We start from the raw sequence: 17226 nt of genomic DNA, 5'->3' as shown, positions 1-17226 counted from the left end.
TTCAAAGCTGATAACTTGGGATGATTTTTTTTTTTGTTTTGTTGTGGTGGCCATGAAGTTGATCTATGTGTGAAGCTCTTAAAATGATTGGATAGATTGTCCTTGCAGAGTGTTGCACTTAAAGGCTTTGCTCATTTAAAAATCACCACAATGCATTATAGAATGTTACTGAACGAAAATTCTCCTTATATAAACAATCCAGAGGCAAAACCTAATATTTAGGAGCCACTGTAACTGTCAGAAGACTTGCTGCAATGAAGTACAGGTGGCTGCATTTGAAATCCTAAATTAATTTTTCACATACATTTGAACAATGCCTCTCAAAAGCTGTATCAGTTTTAAGCCACCAATTCATTATAATAACTTGTAAATAAATGTTTTTCTGTGTAATTGGATCCCACTTGTACACTAGACTTGAGGTTTTTAACAAAAAATTTGGTACAGGTACATGTACACAAAATGTGCACCTGAATTTAATGTATTTTCCTAATCAGCATGATTTTAATGTGATATTTGTACAAATCCTGGAAAGCATTGTGAAACAGGAGGTACTCTGTATTTTAGATTTTGTTCTTTCCAGTGAAGTTCCCAGACTATCACCTTCAGTATGCTCCATATAGAGCGTAACTGAGCAAGTAGGTCAATTCATTTTGACAAAATGGTGTAACAAATTTACATTTGAAGCATTTCAGAAATCTGGAAGAGCGAAAGAAGCAGCACAGGGAATGCATGTACATGAGTGACACTTTACCTCGCAAGAAAACGACTCCGTCTGTATCGCCGCACTTCAATAGTGCTACGCTTGGACGAAGCGTGGCGTCTAAAGTACGTAGTTGCATGCTATTAATAGCCTTCCAGCATCTCTATTAAAACCTGTATTATGTTAGAGGTAGGGTTGGGTAGCACGGTAGGCATTATGTAGCCCCCTAAATTCACATCTGAAATTGACTTTGAAAGAAATTCGGGTCTATTAACATATGGGAATATCCATGAAGCCTCCCACACTCCCAGCCTTTAGTCTGACCTCTGGAAATGCCATGCTGTAATAGTAATCTTGCATTTTGATGCAAGATGTGATGCAAGATTTGATGCAAGAATGTATCTCAAGGATTGTACTTCCAGGCTAGTTTAGTTGAAATTCATTGTAGAGACTCAACAGGTTGTTTTCCTTCCTACTTAAGGCCTCTAAGTGGTGAAGATAAAGTTGCGCATAAAGTGAAAATACTTTTTATTTGTGACGTGGTAAATGAACAAACAGCAGCAAGGTGGAGATAGTACTTTGAAAACGTTTTGGTCTAATAGAGACTGTGCACAACTAAAATATCCATGGCTGATTGATATGACGTGACATTGATAGCCATGACAAAGCAAGTTATTTTACCATTAGTTGTTGATACAAAAGAAGTCTTGAAGTGTAGTTTTAAGCAAATATTTACAAAATTTCCTGCAGGGACATTTACCATTAGGACAGAGCAACAGCTGTGGCAGCGTACTTCCTCACTGCCTGGCAACCATGACCAAAGACTCAGAGTCAAGAAGGATGCACAAAGGTAAGACCTTTTCATTTGATTCACTGCTGTCAAAAGTCAGTATTTTTTCAGAAAATAAGTCTGAAACTGGTGTTGCTATAATCAACAGGGCTATAGAATGAAAGTTTCCTTCTTGGTGAAGAAAGCAAGCTCTAAATGTAATTTGCAAATATAGGATGTTAAGATGATGACATAGGTGCATGTGTAGCTTTGAAGCATGTGATCACCAAACATAATCAAGTAAACAAGAAAAGTAGATTGAAAAATACACATTGGGTTAACTGGGTAATTTCTGTGAGTGATTTTGAGGCAATAAATTAAAGATATTACATGGTGCTTTCTTCTTTCTTCCTTTTTTTCTTTCTTTAATAATTCTTTTCATGTTGCGATCTGAAAAATTGTTTTTCACAGGTGTATATTTTTGCCTGGACAAAGTAATTCCCCAGACAGAGATGCAGTATCATGACTTACCTTTGAGAATCTGTAACTGTGCTATTGTCACTGGTCTTAAATATTTGGGTTACAAAATAGGAAAGGAGAGAGGTGTTTTATCATGGATAGACAGCTGCATTTTTGCAATAGGGACATGACAATTCTGGGTCCCAAAGGAAGTTACATCTTTGAAACGTAAGCTTTTAGTCTGTGGCCTTCTGTGTCTGTTGTTTGTCGACTCGAGTCGACAAACTTAATTTCTGCTTTAACGACATGCATTATTCATAAGTGTCCCATCTTCAAATGGAGTTGCTTCAGTCCCATCTGTCAGTTTCTTTTCTTTACAGCATCTGCAGCATTTGTTATCAATGTAAGTGCCAGAGGTCCTTATGTACAATTGCACTGACTAAGCCTGAGCTGAGATAGGATCCATCCTGTTGTTATAGGACTTGCCAGAGCTAGCAGCTGTTAAAGGTCAAAGAGCCCAACTGAGGTCAGCCATACGCAGCGAGATGACTCACTACAGCAATGGAACACGCTTGCTGAGAAGGGATCATGATGTACTACATTCACTTTGTAGAGCTGATCCAGTTGTGATTTGGTTTTTTTGAGCTTTAGTTATGCAGCAGGCCTTCCACAAACCTACCGTGTTGTGGCTCACTTATCTTGAAGTATTTTGGATGTGATGCAAAAGGAGCTTCATGCTCAGCTTGGAAAGGTTCTTTGATGTAATGCATTTGCAAGGGTAGCATGGCTTGCCAGTACATTCATACTCATCATTATGCCGTTGTGCAGAAACCACTTTGTTTCAGTTTGAAAATCAGTAAGGATGGTTTGGCTAAACTTTGATGACAAGAGATCACATGTTTAAAATTGGAAATACTTCTGTAAAATGGTTGCAAAAGAGCATTGGTGTGTGACCTAAAACACAATTACAAAGTGTTACCAAACCTAATATAGGCAAAGATAAGAGTTTTAAAAATAACTTGATCAGTTTAAATGTTCCTTTTTGTCAGCATGCAATTAAGAAAATCCTAAGACTATAGGCAGATTTCTTGACTTAAGAGGGAGAAAGAAAAAAAAAACCACAAACCAAAACTGAATTATGGCCTGACAAAGAAGAGAGGCAGGGGAGAATGAGAGAGATGTATTTGTTAAGGCACTTGGCACAGTACTTGTCGTATGCCATGAAGAATCATGTGTGCTATACTGCCTGACATACTAGAAGTTGACCATTATTCTTTGGAAGATCCAACAGTTTGAATGGAAATACTAAGTTATGAAGAGAGCCTTACAGGATTAATTTGCACTAGGAAAGAGGACAGTTCCAGGTGGCCTATTCTGAAACATCAGCTTTGTCAAAAGGAAACGATGCTGCAGACAGGTGCTCTGCTTGAGCTCTCACAGGATTTGCAAAGTAAGAGATGGAGTCAAAACACAGAGGATATAGGAATGCAAGGATTATTTGTGGCTTGACTACCTCGCTTAGTAGTTAGTGAAGGGTTTATTCCCTTTGCATTCAACATGGAGCTCCATGAATTTCTTGCTGTTGGAGGAGCTTGAAGAGTATAACTGCTTTCTCTTGCTCTTAAGTGCCGTGGTTTCTAGGTTTCTTTGTCTCAGCAGCACACCACAAAAGTTTTTGCATGGCGCTCTCTGCTGCTATGTAGGTATCCCACTGCAGTGCAGAACTCGGCAAGGAAAGAGATGTTGACATCAGGTGGCTAGAATCAGATCCTAGAGCATTTCTATCCAGCTATACAAAAGGGCCAGGGCATGCTGGACACACGTGATCATCTGCACTGTGTAACTGTCTGTCAGCATCCCTCTCCTAAACTGCTCTGGGCTGCTCAGACTAGCTTGCTCCATGACAAATGTGGTTTTGAAGGGGGACAGCCCTACACCATGAAATAGTCACCAGCTCAGGCTGGAGGGACAATCCTTGAGCATCTTTCATTCAGCCTTATAGGCATAGCCTTTCTGAATGTCATGGTACGAGCGGGGATGGGTCTGCATTCAACTTGGTGTGATTTCTGGTTTCCTCTAGTACCTCATACCCATGCGTAGTGCACAGAGGAAAAACAAGCTTTTCTTCCCAGTCATGAGTAAAGGATGTGCATTTCTGTGGGACAGTGAAATTTGGGAAATGTTTTGAACATGGTGTAGTATTTAAACATACCACACAGTACAACTAAAATGGAATACTATTGTCAGTTAAAATACTGAAATCTTATGTGGCTTCTGCTAAAATCAGCGAGACTTGAGTCTGTGTAACTACGATTAATTTCAGCAAACATCCTTAAATACATCACTGAATACTAACCCAAATCTCATGTCAGTGGACATCCTTGGCGACGTTCTTTTATTCCATCACTCTGTGATAAATGTTTATTGGATAATAATACACTGTATTTCTTACAAGAACATTCTTGAGGTAGATCAGTTTTGCCTTTTTGGACTAAGTGAGTATTTCGGAGGAGTAAGTTTTTCTACTAAATCAGCGGAACTCTGCAAATGTATAGATACTGCTTATACTGATAAATATGTGCTCACTTCTCTGCTGGCTCCAAAAATCAGTTGTTCACCTAAAATAGGTGATGAACAGATAAAAAGTGTTCTTGACTTGTCATGTATATTGAACCACTGCTTGCTTTCCTTGCATTACTTTTCCCACTTGACAGGTTTTTCACTCCGTCAGTTTTCTGCGTTCAAGGTGATGTATTGCAAATGACACGGGGGGCTCGAGTTGCTGATACCTTGAGCATATAGCTGCACCAAGTGCATTGGAGCTGGGTGTGCTCAGCTCAGTGGAGGTCTCACATGATAAATGCCATTTCATCCACTCCGGAGCACTGGCTATCATGCAGTGTCCCACAAACTGCTATACAAAGAGGATGATGCGGTCCTGAAGCAGTATTAGTAGCTTACGGTGTTCCTTAGGGCTTAAAAGCATTGAGCAAACTTCTAGGCTAGATGTTTTGGCATGTTCGTAAAGATCTGAAAAAAAGTATATTCCACAGTGCCTGGAGGAAGAAGTGGCAGCTCAGCTAGTTTGAAGATATTATCTGAGAATCTTCAGGAAATTAGTAATGGTATAAAATGAGTTTTCTCTAATTTGCTTTCTCCAGTTTTTCTCATTTCAGTCCAAGAAGGTAAATGTGAAAGTTTGAGATGAAAAACATTCAAAGTAAAAAATGAAGTCAGGAAATGAAGAACAGCCACTTGAGCTTGAACATGTATTTCAATCTCTTTGTCTTTGCGCAGGAACAAGTAATGTCTGTGAATAAATTTTAGGTCAGATCCAGTAGGAAATAGTCTAGGAAAGACTTTTAAGTACTAAATAGTCTTTATTGTAGGATTACCAAAACTGTGTTTAGTCAGTCATGTGAGTTCAAGAACTGTTCTTGAAAGAAACAGTCGCTGTCAGTAATCATAGCCTAAGAGCAACTTATAAAATGTTTAAGAGGACGCATCTTTGATGTAAATCATTAGTGGAAAAAGCTTTTTCTTAGCAGCCATTCATGAGGTATTTTTGAAGGACTGTATTTATAAATTCACCTCCTGTGTACATGCCTACGTAAGCAAACCATGTGCAAAAAAAAAAAAATTAAGAAGCTGCTATTTGGTACAATCTAGAGACCTCGCTCTGCACAGGTCAAAACTTGGCCGCAGGAAGCTCCCATGGGGTGCTGGGTGCCAGAAGCCTGCACAAGGACAGGCAGAAGCGAGGAGGGGGGGTTAGCCAATTCAGTCCCATTGATTGCAGGACGGACTCCAGAAGGCAAGAGGGAACAGTTAGCTGGCAGTTAAGATGTAAGACCAGACACAGCACTGGGAACAAAACTATTGGGACAGAGAAGTTATGTACCAGCAAGATGGATTATCTGTATTCTTTCTAAGCTTTATAGAAAAACAGTATACTGAGAGCAAGGTATATATGTACAAACAAATTATAAGCTTTTTCAGAGCAGTTTGCTTTTTTTTTTTTTACCTCTTTCTCTTATTGAACTCAGGCAAAGCCAGAAAAGGTATGAAAACATCCCTTTTACCTGGCTGTATCTATCATTGTCATGTTTTGGCAAAAGTAGCGATTGCATCAGCACTGTCAAGTTGTTCCCAAAATCTTGGAAAACTTTTAAATAGTTGTTAAATAATGATAGCATTTCAAAAATTCTTTTCTTCCTGCTGTCAAATAACCTGTCACAACAAAACTTCTGATTAATGCTAATATCTGCAGAGCTGCAGCTTTGTGCAGGCCTAATTTTTTGCTTCTTTGCTCATAGCCACACAAATAGAGCAGAAAATTTAGAAATCTTTGCAGATCTGTAGGTGACAATGACAAGGTAGACAGACTTGGGCTTCCTACTTTGTCATGTTTCCATACAAAAAATGTATCTTGACATGTTAATGTCAATCTTTAAAAAAAGAAGAAAGAATGGCAATAAAAGAAAATGTTGTACCATGATCTTTTTTATGAAGTACTATTTTTTTAACACACTTGACAGTGCCACTTTTAATAACAGCTTTCACCTATAGTTCTGACCTCACCAAAATTTTGTGGTGGTATATCTGTTTTTTGTGATTCTGCAATAACTCTTGGATTATTTTAAATGATATGGCTTTATGGATATTTGCAATATTTTGCTCAATGGTATGGCTGTTAACAGTGTTAAGTTTACTGTTTTACTACAGAGAATACAAGCCAAAGCAACAAGCAACACTTCAGCTCTTGTATCAGCTTAGACTTGGCTGATACAAGCCTTGGCTTGTGGCAAACTTTTAGTGAAGTGCTGGATCCTGCGAGGAGTCTAATATTTTTAATTGCATGGTCTGTGAATATGCACCTGAGCAGTTGAAAATTCCTTGAGCGATAGATCGTGCCTGCGTGATGTGTAAGTGGGGCTGTAATGGAGGCAGGTTGGTTGTGAGGCTTCTCGGTGTCGGTACACAGCTGATCCTGAGCTTTGAACTGCCTGTTGCTTATGGCATGAGGAGAAAATGAGAACATCACATTACGCTTTGTTTCTGTGAATGAATCTCATTCTGCTACCTAACGACTGTGTATTTCTTGCAGTGTTTAGCTATTTTTGCATGATTACATAAATTTAACTGAAAAATGTTTTACTTAAAAATGGGTTCTTTATCTTCAGGGAAAATTGACTTTCCTTTAGGAGAGCGTTTGTAAAACTGCTACATTTCTCTACGCCTTTTAGATGGGTTTATTTAGATACGGAATTAAGTTTTATGAGTAGTCAAGGTTTTGCAAAGGGCTCAAGAGAAAAACATGCATTTGAATAAAGTTCTGTGAGTAATTTATTTTTTTTTCTCTCTTTCCATAATGAATAATTGATAATCATTTCACAGGAGCAATTAGTCATTCCAAAGGTTCGAGTATGAAAGGTAATTGCTTATTTGCAATAACAGCAGCATTTGCCACAATAATGGGGAAAAAAAACAACTGCACATGTGACTCAGTAACACCTGTGTTGTGTGATGCTATTATCTATGACTGCTGAGGTGTATCTGTGTCCCTTTTGTCTCTTTTACTAATCAGTGCAATTGAACTTTTATTAAAATTTAGTGTTCTTTCAAGTGGCAAGTAAAGTCCTATTAGTTCCTTAGAAATCAGCTCTAATTGTCTGTGAGAAACCTTTGTATGGTACAGAAGGAAGAGTAAACGATCTGCCTTGGAAATGCTTGTAGGGAATGATTTCCTTAATAATATGCTTTAATTAGTCAGCTTCAGTCATGCTTTTCAGATACCTTTTGGAGAATATTGTAGCCTTTCCAAGGTAGAGCTGTAGTTGTTGGCTCCCTGAACTGGGACTCTCCCCACTCCGGCATGGCAGAGAAAATACCAGACAGTAACCTTGTATGTGCAGATAGAGAGTGAGAATAAGGCAGGAAAATATTTCCACTTTAAGCATGTTTTCCTAACACCAGTGTCTTAATGGTGTCTTGTAAAAAATCTTTATCTGGACTTTGCTGCATTTGTACATTTGTTTGCATTTTTCCTGGGTCTGTTTATCATAAATATGTGGAATGTCAGTGGTTATTTTCCTGTACAAATGGGAGGTTTTCATGTAGTCTGACAGTCCTTCCCAACATCCAACTCTGCCACCAGCTCAGATTTTGGGTCAGGAATGTGCAGAGAGTATTATAAACTTGACTGAGCATCAAAGCCGTGAGAAAGTCTCACTTTGTGCATTGATTGAAGGAAAAGATGAGCAGTGCAGTTGCATTTGTAATGACATGGGTTAAACGAACCTTAAAAGGGCACTGTAAAATAACTTCAGCAGTTAAAATGACAACTGTCATTATGCTCTCCTCTTCATCAGGCAAGCTCAACAACCTCTCTGTAAGTCTGTATAAATACTGCTGCATTATTTACAAAGAGCAAAGGAGACATGAGATAAAAATAATTCTGAAGAAGTATTTTTTTTTAAAGGAGACATAGCCAAACAAAGTTCCCTGTGTTCAAGAAGGATGGCTTTTCAGAAAGGATGATTTTGTGGAAAAATAACAGCGCAAAGAACTTAAATGTTGCATAAACCTTATTTTTCTTCACAGTCATTGAGCTATAGGGATCTGCTTCCAACACGTAGGGCGAACTGCAGTTTCAAAACTCCAGGAAAGTACCTCTACACTAGTAACTATGATGGTGTGACAAGTAGCCTATATTATCTCAGCTGAAACTAAAAGCCCAACTTGCAGTTACCAGAAGGCAAAGTTCCCCAAACAGACAAAAAATAATCCACATTCAGTAAAATCAACCAAGCAAGTACTCAAGACCATTGAATACCAGGACTTTTTGTTTTTTATTTAATTTAATCAGTGTCAATTCTTCTAGATCCCTGAATTTAGCTGCATTACTGTCCAGATTAGACCTAATTTTCATTTTCATTCATTCAAATTAAATTTTCATAATACACATACAAGAATATATATTGAGAAGTCAGCATTACTAATCTGCGTATGTTTGCGTCCATCATAGATAAACCAGGTATTTAAAGGTTTTATTTCAGTTATGATTAACTTGTGAAATTAACCATAATATTGTAGTACTTTGGTCATAGTGCAGTTAAGACTGAGGTGATGTTCAAAATGCTTGTGCTGCTAACATGTTATGTTCGGGTCACAAAATTTCTGTGTAAAATAAATGTTTTCTCTGTACTCCGTAGGATATAATCATCAACGTATCTGTGAAACCCAAAGGCAGAAGTCTCCTGAATTCTACAGCAGAACAGCATCCGAATCGAATGTGTATTTGAATAGTTTCCATTACCCAGATCGTAGTTACAAGGACCATGCCTTTGATACACTAAGCTTAGACAGTTCTGACAGTATGGAGACAAGCATATCAGCATGCTCACCAGATAACATTTCCAGGTAAATCATCTTTCTTTCTGATGTTGTAATGGTCATAGGTTTATAATGAAAAAAGAGAATATGTACATGTTGATGCTCTGGTAATGTGAATGCTGCTAACTGGTTAAGAAAATACAAGATGATTAGAGAGACGTAATATTTAGTGTTTGTGTAGCCCTTCATCATCAGATTTAACTATCATCTCACCTGTTTATTTAAAGATGGAAAATAAAAATATGGAGAGGCTAAGTGATAGTGTTGAAGGCCACAGAGAAATCAGTGTCAGTCCTGAACTGAAATTATGAAGTCATTGATGCTCTTTTCAGAGTGGGTAATACCTGAGCTTCCTTCCCTCGTCACTAGAGACTTCCTGTGATAGGAAATTTCCTAAAGACATCTGTCGGCGATGAAGTACGCTTGTTCTGCATGTCCAGCATGTTAACTTACTAGAGCCTTACGCTGAAGCGTTTAGGGGTCCTCTGGTGATCTGTTTTCACCATTTCTCCTCCCTTTTCTGCGTCAGTAAGAATGAAGAGATGACAGTGGAAGGCTCAGAGCCCTCAGCTGCTTTTCTCCTCCTCGGAGGCTGTCAGCCCAGACACCGCTCCTCAGATAAAAGGAACATCAATGATCTGTGTTAAAAGTCCAGCTGAGTCTCAAAATTGTGTGCCAACAGTTTTCTTCTGACAGTCTGGTTTTAATGATAGCGCTTTCATTTCTGCTCACAGTCCTGTCCCAGCAGTTTCACAAGCATAAGTGGAGGCTGATAATTAAGTACAATGTTGTCACGGGATTAAGAATCCCTTGTGAACACAAGGACAGCTTTTTTGGCTAGCATCTTATGTTCTATTCAGCATCTGTTTCCTGTAACAGGGTATCGGCCCACGGATTTCCTCTTGTAGTCTTTATCACTGCAACGTTAAGTGTTTCAGAAAATACCAGTGGCACTGATTCTGCTGGCTGGGTTTTTTTTTTTTGTTTGGTTTGGAGTTTGGGGTTTTTTTGGTGGTGGTTTTTTTTTTTTCTTTTTTCCCTTAAGTAAAAACATTAGGACTCCAGGTTTTGAGGATTTTTGTTTTAAATATATAGGCAGTTGGCAAGATTCTGATTTTTAAATAGATAGGCAGTTGGCAAGATTCTGATAGCTGGAGACAGGCTGGGTATTAACTCTTATCTCTGCAGTAATCTAAGATGGTAGTGGTATGAAATCTGCCTCTTTTTGACTGGCTGCTCTGACCATTTTGGAGGAAGATGGCATGTGTCTGAGCTACCTCGAGGCCATCTCATGGAATCCCCAGTCCAGAATGGGGGAGCCCCAATAGCTGTTGAATTTCACTAGTGGTGTTTGCCTGTCTGTCTCCCTCTGGCTCTTCCGCAGTTTCCAATCAATGCCAGAAGAAAAAAAAAAAAACAAAACCCAAAAACCAGAAAAGGACCCATTACAACAGACGTTTCAGTTTCTCACAAGGCAAAGACTGGTGACGGAAGAAAAGAGCATGGGCTGATTTTGTTGATAAGTCTTGGAAGACAGGAAGTTAATTTTCCTCAAGAAAACTTCCCTTAAGCAAAATGAATTCGGATTGTTTTAATGGTGTTTGAGAATCTTTTGTAGCCATATGAGACTTTAAAGGAAAACAATTTATCTTGCTTTGTTCTCACACATTTAAAATACGTAAGGTATATTTTACCTTGTGTAAGGTGAGAGAGACTTTTTTTTTTATCTGGAAACGCAAAAATCTGTCTGTTATTAAACTACAGAAGAAACAGAACCGCTGTAGCCATTCATCAACTCACCAAACAATAGTCGTTTCAAGATTCATTAGCAACTTATTTTTTCATGGTTGAGGTTTCAGAGATTATGATCTTCTATGCATTAATTTCTGCGAGTAGGATAAGCAAATCAAGGATGAAAGAACTTAACTGAGCTGAAGTGTTGACAAGGTTTATATGGGAAAACCTAATGCAATTCACTGTCTACTGGGTTGCTCAAATGACTTCATTTATGGCCCCATTGCTTTTACTGAAGTTATTTGACCCAGATTCTCAACTAAATATAGTGTGGCCAAACTAGGCTTAGGCATCTAAGTCAGTGGCACCCCTTTTTTTGAGAGACAATAAGCTTTTAGACCTCAGCTAGATTTCAGAAGGATTATACCTTTTCTGCAAGGTTGGGTTAAATGGGGTATATTATTATTCTATTGTATCCTCTCATGAAACATATCCCCAGTATCAGAGAAATATCTTCTGAAGCCTGTCACACTTTGGACAAAAATCCTGGTCTTATAGACATGACCGTCAGAAGCGTTCTCAGAAAACGAAGGATGTTGTTCTTACTTTTTTTTCTTTTCCTTGCCCAGGACACATATTTGGACTATTTCCATTCTACCTGTGTCCCTTCACAGTTGGTCTCTCTGCTCTTAAGTAGCATGAATAAACCTGCCATCTGACACCCACTTCCACTCGAGTGGTCAGAGAGCGTTTTCAGTACGATCCCAGGTCAAGTTTCTCTCTGCCCTAAACATCTGAATCCATTCCATTTCCTCACCTCGTGCTTTAGTCTAATGGCATTATTAATGGTATTATAGTGATATTTAACATCAGGGTTTTTTCTTGAACAGCATAAGATGAAAAATAAAATAAAGAACATGCCATGGAAATGCCACAGTTGAAATGGCTGTTAAATTTTGATGAAACAGAGAAACTGTATTGGAGAAAAGAAACCAAAGAAAAAAGGGCAGGCAGAGGTGATAGCTGTGTTGTGCTGGGCCAGGATCTAGCACTCTTTGTGACTACCCTCGTTTCTTTGGCTTGCCAGTTACTTTAACTAGTAGATCCTTCCTGACACTGCTCTGTCACTGAATGGCCTTTATGCATACCTCTTAATCCTCCCTATTTTTACTGAGCATTTCTCAATGATGAGCTCAGTGAGACACAAAACAGAGGCAGTCTACAGCCTGAAAGACTTAAATGGTATATTTAGATGGCTACTAATGCCGGCTCTGAGGATCAGTACAGTGTTCTGCTAGGACATGGTAACCACCTCCATCCATATTCTGTTATCTGAGAGAAGATGACAGACAGCTCACAACGGACTGACAAGATGCATTTTTAGGCACTTGAGTCTGCGTTTTTCACAACTCTGTATGGGGAATGTATACATTGACAGCATATTGTATACTTTATACATGCTTTTTTGTTAGTGTCTGCTGCACTGAATTGGATCAGAACAGTATCAACTCCATTCTTAAACTGTCTAATGTTGGACTGTAAAATACATCTTTAAATACCAAGTATGCTTTTAAATAACTGTGGTTTTTTGTGCAGTGCTAGCACTTCAAATGTTGCAAGAATAGAAGAGATGGAGAGACTTCTGAAACAAGCACATGCTGAAAAGACTAGGCTGCTTGAGACCAGGGTAAGTATAATTTTATGAGTAAAACTAAGAGTGAGCATGTTAGTTAGATAACATCCTCCTAAATGCAACACTGGACCCTAAATAGTTTACACCTAGTAGACACTTAAAAAATTACCTCTCCCCCCTTAGTTTTGTCTAGTTTCACTCTCATACCACATCTTTGACCCCATATGCAACAGCTGCTATCTCAATGGGTGAGTTGATGGCAAAATCTCATCTGAAGCTAGGTCAGCATTGCTCCTACACCTGCTAGGAAGGCTGCTTTAGAAGAACCTTAATTTCTACAGTGGTAATATTTGCAATTCTGATTCCAATTCTTGGTCCACTTTGCTGAATATATATTTCTGCAATATATAGGCAGAAAGAGATTTAGTCCTAGCTAGAAATTACATTATCAGCTATAGTTTCACATATAATACAAGTTCTGCATGTGCTGTGGTATTTAGGAACGGGAGATGGAAGCTAAAAAACGAGCTCTGGAAGAAGAAAAGCGCCGCAGAGAGCAACTGGAGAAAAGACTGGAAGAAGAAACTAGCCAGAGGCAAAAATTAATTGAAAAGGAAGTCAAAATACGTGAGAAACAAAGAGCACAGGTGAGATACGTTGACATAAAATGTTTTTTAAGTGCAAGAACTCCCCTCGATATACAGAAGGGCCTAAGTGTATTTCTGCCAATGGTAAACAGAACTGCTTTCAGTTGAATAGACGGATTTAGTATTTCTGAGGTGTAACTGTGCCGCTAAAAGTATGTTTGGGCTCTTGGAGCGTTAGATAGATGTCTGGATATTAATTTAAAGTTAAATAATAGCATAGATACCTATTTAGATCGTGTTACTGACTGGGACCATACAACATGGGAACCATTACTTAACTAAAACAGTGTTACCTCCTACATCTTCCTGCTTCTTTTTTGAATTTAGAGGTATCTTGAGCTTTCTTTGGGCTCAGAGGTCTTGCCTATTTGTTTATTCCACCACAACTAATAAGATCTACATGGTATAGCAAATAGACTAGGCAGTCATTTTATCGTTAGTATAGTATAGCAAGACAATGTCTCCATCTTAATATATTCATATCATATTCCATATCATATTTGAATAGCTTTCTGCTTTTATCTGTGGTACCTTTGCTAAATCTTTGTTTCATGAGTTACTATTATATCTTTTTTTATGAACATTCCTACATAACTTGCCTATCTAATTGATAAACACTAAATCAGAACAATACGACAACTCCAGAGGAGCTTTAAGCTGTTTCTGGTTAAATACATCCATTCATTTGTTTTTATATAAAATGTAATTACAGAATGTTAAATTCTATGCATACTTTACTTGAATGCCTTCCTTTTTTCTAAGAAATTCTAATGACAACTCAAGTATGGCGTAAACAATGATGACATGCTTATCTTTAATCCCAAATGGGAGCGTGCATGTGTTGTAATAGAATGTCCTATCAGTTACTGCTAATTGACAGACTTGGCAGAGAGGCTGAAGACTGAATTGGCAGGAAGACAAAATGTATTTGTCAAAAATAACTATGATTTTTTTTTGTTAACCTTTTTTCTTTCCTTTGTACAGTGAGACCCTGTTTTTTATTTTTTTTTCAGCACTTTCTGACACTTAGAAACATGAACTAGAGGAAGGAACTCTACCTTTGCACTTGCCAAAGCTGGTACCAGCTTGTATCATACAGGAAAGCATAATTTTAGAAGGGTGCTAAGAGTTCTTGCGGGCAACACAACTCCCATTGCACCAAGAGGTTCTTGAGAATGCAGTGAGGGAAAGTCCCTTCGATTTGTGACTCTCGGTGGGACTTAACAAGCTAACTTTAGGCATGGAACAGGGGCAGATTAGATTCTCCAGGTCATTGACTTCTCTGGAGTCAGGGGAGAGACAGGGAGGGACATGCTCCTTTCATGGGTCATTCGAAGCACCTAAATTCAACTTCCATTCTGAATCGCCCTGTGATGTAGCCTCTGTTTGCCTTGACTGCAGCAGGAGCCTTGGGAGGCTTGTCTTCTGTGTTTAAAATGAGTGGGGGAGTTGTGCGTAGACCCTTCAGGCATAGAAAACAAGCATATTCCCTCAGCTGGCAGAGGTACCAAATCACTACTTCCTCCTGCTTGTTCTCCAAACTTATATTATCTGGGCTTCATGCAGACTCTTGAACTGCAATCAAGAATGAGGCACTGTTTCCTGTGCTGCTGTGCTGTCTCTTGCAGAGGGACGCGCTTCAGCTCTCTATACTGTATTGCCAACTGCGTACTAGATACCACGTTTAATTTGTTCAGAAGAAAATAATTGTATTTTGTTCACAGCGATCTCTGTGAAACTGACTAGCGATTACAGTTCATGCTCATTATTAATTTTTCCTGTAATAGCACGTTCTTATTATTTATATTATACTTTGCATGAAAATACCTGTAGCAGTAAAATATTAATGAGTGAGATATGTGTAGTGAGTATCTAGCCCAGAGAAATAGAGGGTTTGCTTAACATCATGCAAATGAAGTTCTTACACTTCATCTAAAGCAGCAATACACCTTTACATTTAATTAATGATTTCATTCTAAACCAACCTTACTATGCTGTGGCCCCTGTTTCAGCAGCTTATCATCTGATTATTTCAAGAAACTCCTGTGCTCTAATCTTGCTTCTATAAAATTATCCAACACCTTGTCAAGTTACAAGTTTTAAGGATTTTTCTTTTAAAGAAAATTAGGGCTGCAGCAAAGGCTCTTTATTTTTCTCATGTTCATTCCTAGAATCTATGGGAAGTTTGCAGTTATGTCTTTGCAGCAGAAAGAGTGAAGGAGAAGTTAAGACTTCTGTTAAAAATAACACTATTTTCTTTTCTTTACTGTAGGCCCGTCCCTTGACTCGCTATTTGCCCATTAGAAAGGAAGACTTTGACCTACGAAGTCACATCGAAACAGCCGGTCACAACATAGAGACCTGTTACCATGTCTCCCTCACAGAGAAGACCTGCCGAGGCTTTCTGATTAAAATGGGAGGAAAAATTAAAACGTGGAAAAAACGATGGTTTGTTTTTGACAGAAACAAGAGAACTTTTACTTATTATGCAGGTAGGTTGCAGGATCACTACTAGGGTACACCTGTCCCTCTGTTTTCCTGTTAACCTCAGCTGAGTTACGAACACATAGGGAGTCCTGTGTAAAACTTACATTTCCGTTTTGTCGGGTGTTTTACACATACACTCAGAGCTCGTTCAATCCCTTCCCTATAGTCTTCAATCCTAATGCCAGGTAAGACAGAAATGAGATAACAGACAAAAGGAGAGATGTAGATAGGCAAGAGGAAAAAATGGAAGATCATCAGGTTCCTAGTACACAGAATAATGTCTCCACATAATTTATTTTTAAATACTTCCCCCAATGACAGAATGATTTCTGGTACCCTTCACACAAGAATGTAATTTATTATACTTACTATGAAAATTAAATGGAATGCTTCTGCAGTCCCATTGCTTGACGTGCTGAAAAGTCTTTCAGGAAATTAAATATACAGGAGTAGACTTCTTGAGTTTGCCATATTTTGAGAGTCTAAGGAATTTCAAATGAACAATATGCAATACTCCAAAGAGGTTTCTGTACAGTAAGTTGTGTTATATGGTATCTGGAGCCATTATAAGCATTATGTTAATTTGTTATCTTGGTGTAAATACAGAAATTTGGAATTTAAGAACATATATGTCTCTCCGATTGCATGCCAATCTACACATGGTTTGACTTTGAAGTTTCTGAGGAAGCCAGAAAAATGACTTTGTGTTCTGAATATTTATTGTTAGGAGAGGCCAGACAGGGGGCATGTGTAGGATGGTCATTGCTAAGAAGAAGAAGAAAATATTGAGTACAAAAAACACCCAAACAGTTCCATTTCCTTTTATGACATTACTGCTTTCCAGAAACTCATAAGGAACTTAAAATTGATGGTATGGTTATGCATTGCTCAGTGCATTTTTTTTTTAAAAAACACATATTTGAATTCATTACATTCATTCATTACATACCCACTGAATATTTCTTACTAGTTTGCAGCAATACTATGAAGTGTGTAACAAACTTTTTTTTTTATTTTGCTCTTAACATCTGGTTTATTGGTTAGCAACGCCTGTAACATACAGCAGTGGTCCCATCTGGTACTGATTTTTTTTTTTTCTTTTTTAGTAGTTATGTTAACTATTAACAGTTTCAGTTTTGAGTGCAGTACAGTTGCCATAATGCAATTTGAATTACCAAGGAAAACTTCTCATAATGTTTCACGGACTCCAGCCAACAAACATAGTTTCATGAGAATTCTGTACCAGCTGTGCAAAAATGCAGCTGCTTGTATGAGCGAGGATCCATCTAGATCTTTAAATATATAGTAGACTTCCAAAATAAATACTGATGCTCTAAATTCAAGAGTAATTGAACTCTAAGTGAATATACCAGTATACTGTTTTAGTTCTGTAAGTGTACTG

General features: G+C 38.2%; 1 protein-coding gene across 3 annotated transcripts in view; it reads left to right on the top strand.

Annotated features, from left to right (window-relative positions):
* PHLDB2 (pleckstrin homology like domain family B member 2) overlaps window positions 1-17226 on the top strand; it is a 63906-nt gene that overhangs the window by 42094 nt on the left and 4586 nt on the right. For all 3 annotated transcript variants that reach the window (XM_059819100.1, XM_059819092.1, XM_059819087.1), the window contains 6 exons: window positions 685-825; window positions 1451-1550; window positions 9143-9350; window positions 12654-12744; window positions 13191-13337; window positions 15610-15829. In XM_059819100.1, the coding sequence (XP_059675083.1) occupies window positions 685-825; window positions 1451-1550; window positions 9143-9350; window positions 12654-12744; window positions 13191-13337; window positions 15610-15829 (907 nt within the window). The remainder of the gene's footprint in view (window positions 1-684; window positions 826-1450; window positions 1551-9142; window positions 9351-12653; window positions 12745-13190; window positions 13338-15609; window positions 15830-17226) is intronic.

Source organism: Gavia stellata, chromosome 1 (genome assembly GCF_030936135.1).
Source record: "Gavia stellata isolate bGavSte3 chromosome 1, bGavSte3.hap2, whole genome shotgun sequence".
NCBI lineage: Eukaryota > Metazoa > Chordata > Aves > Gaviiformes > Gaviidae > Gavia > Gavia stellata.
This window is presented reverse-complemented; position numbering and strand designations above follow the sequence as displayed.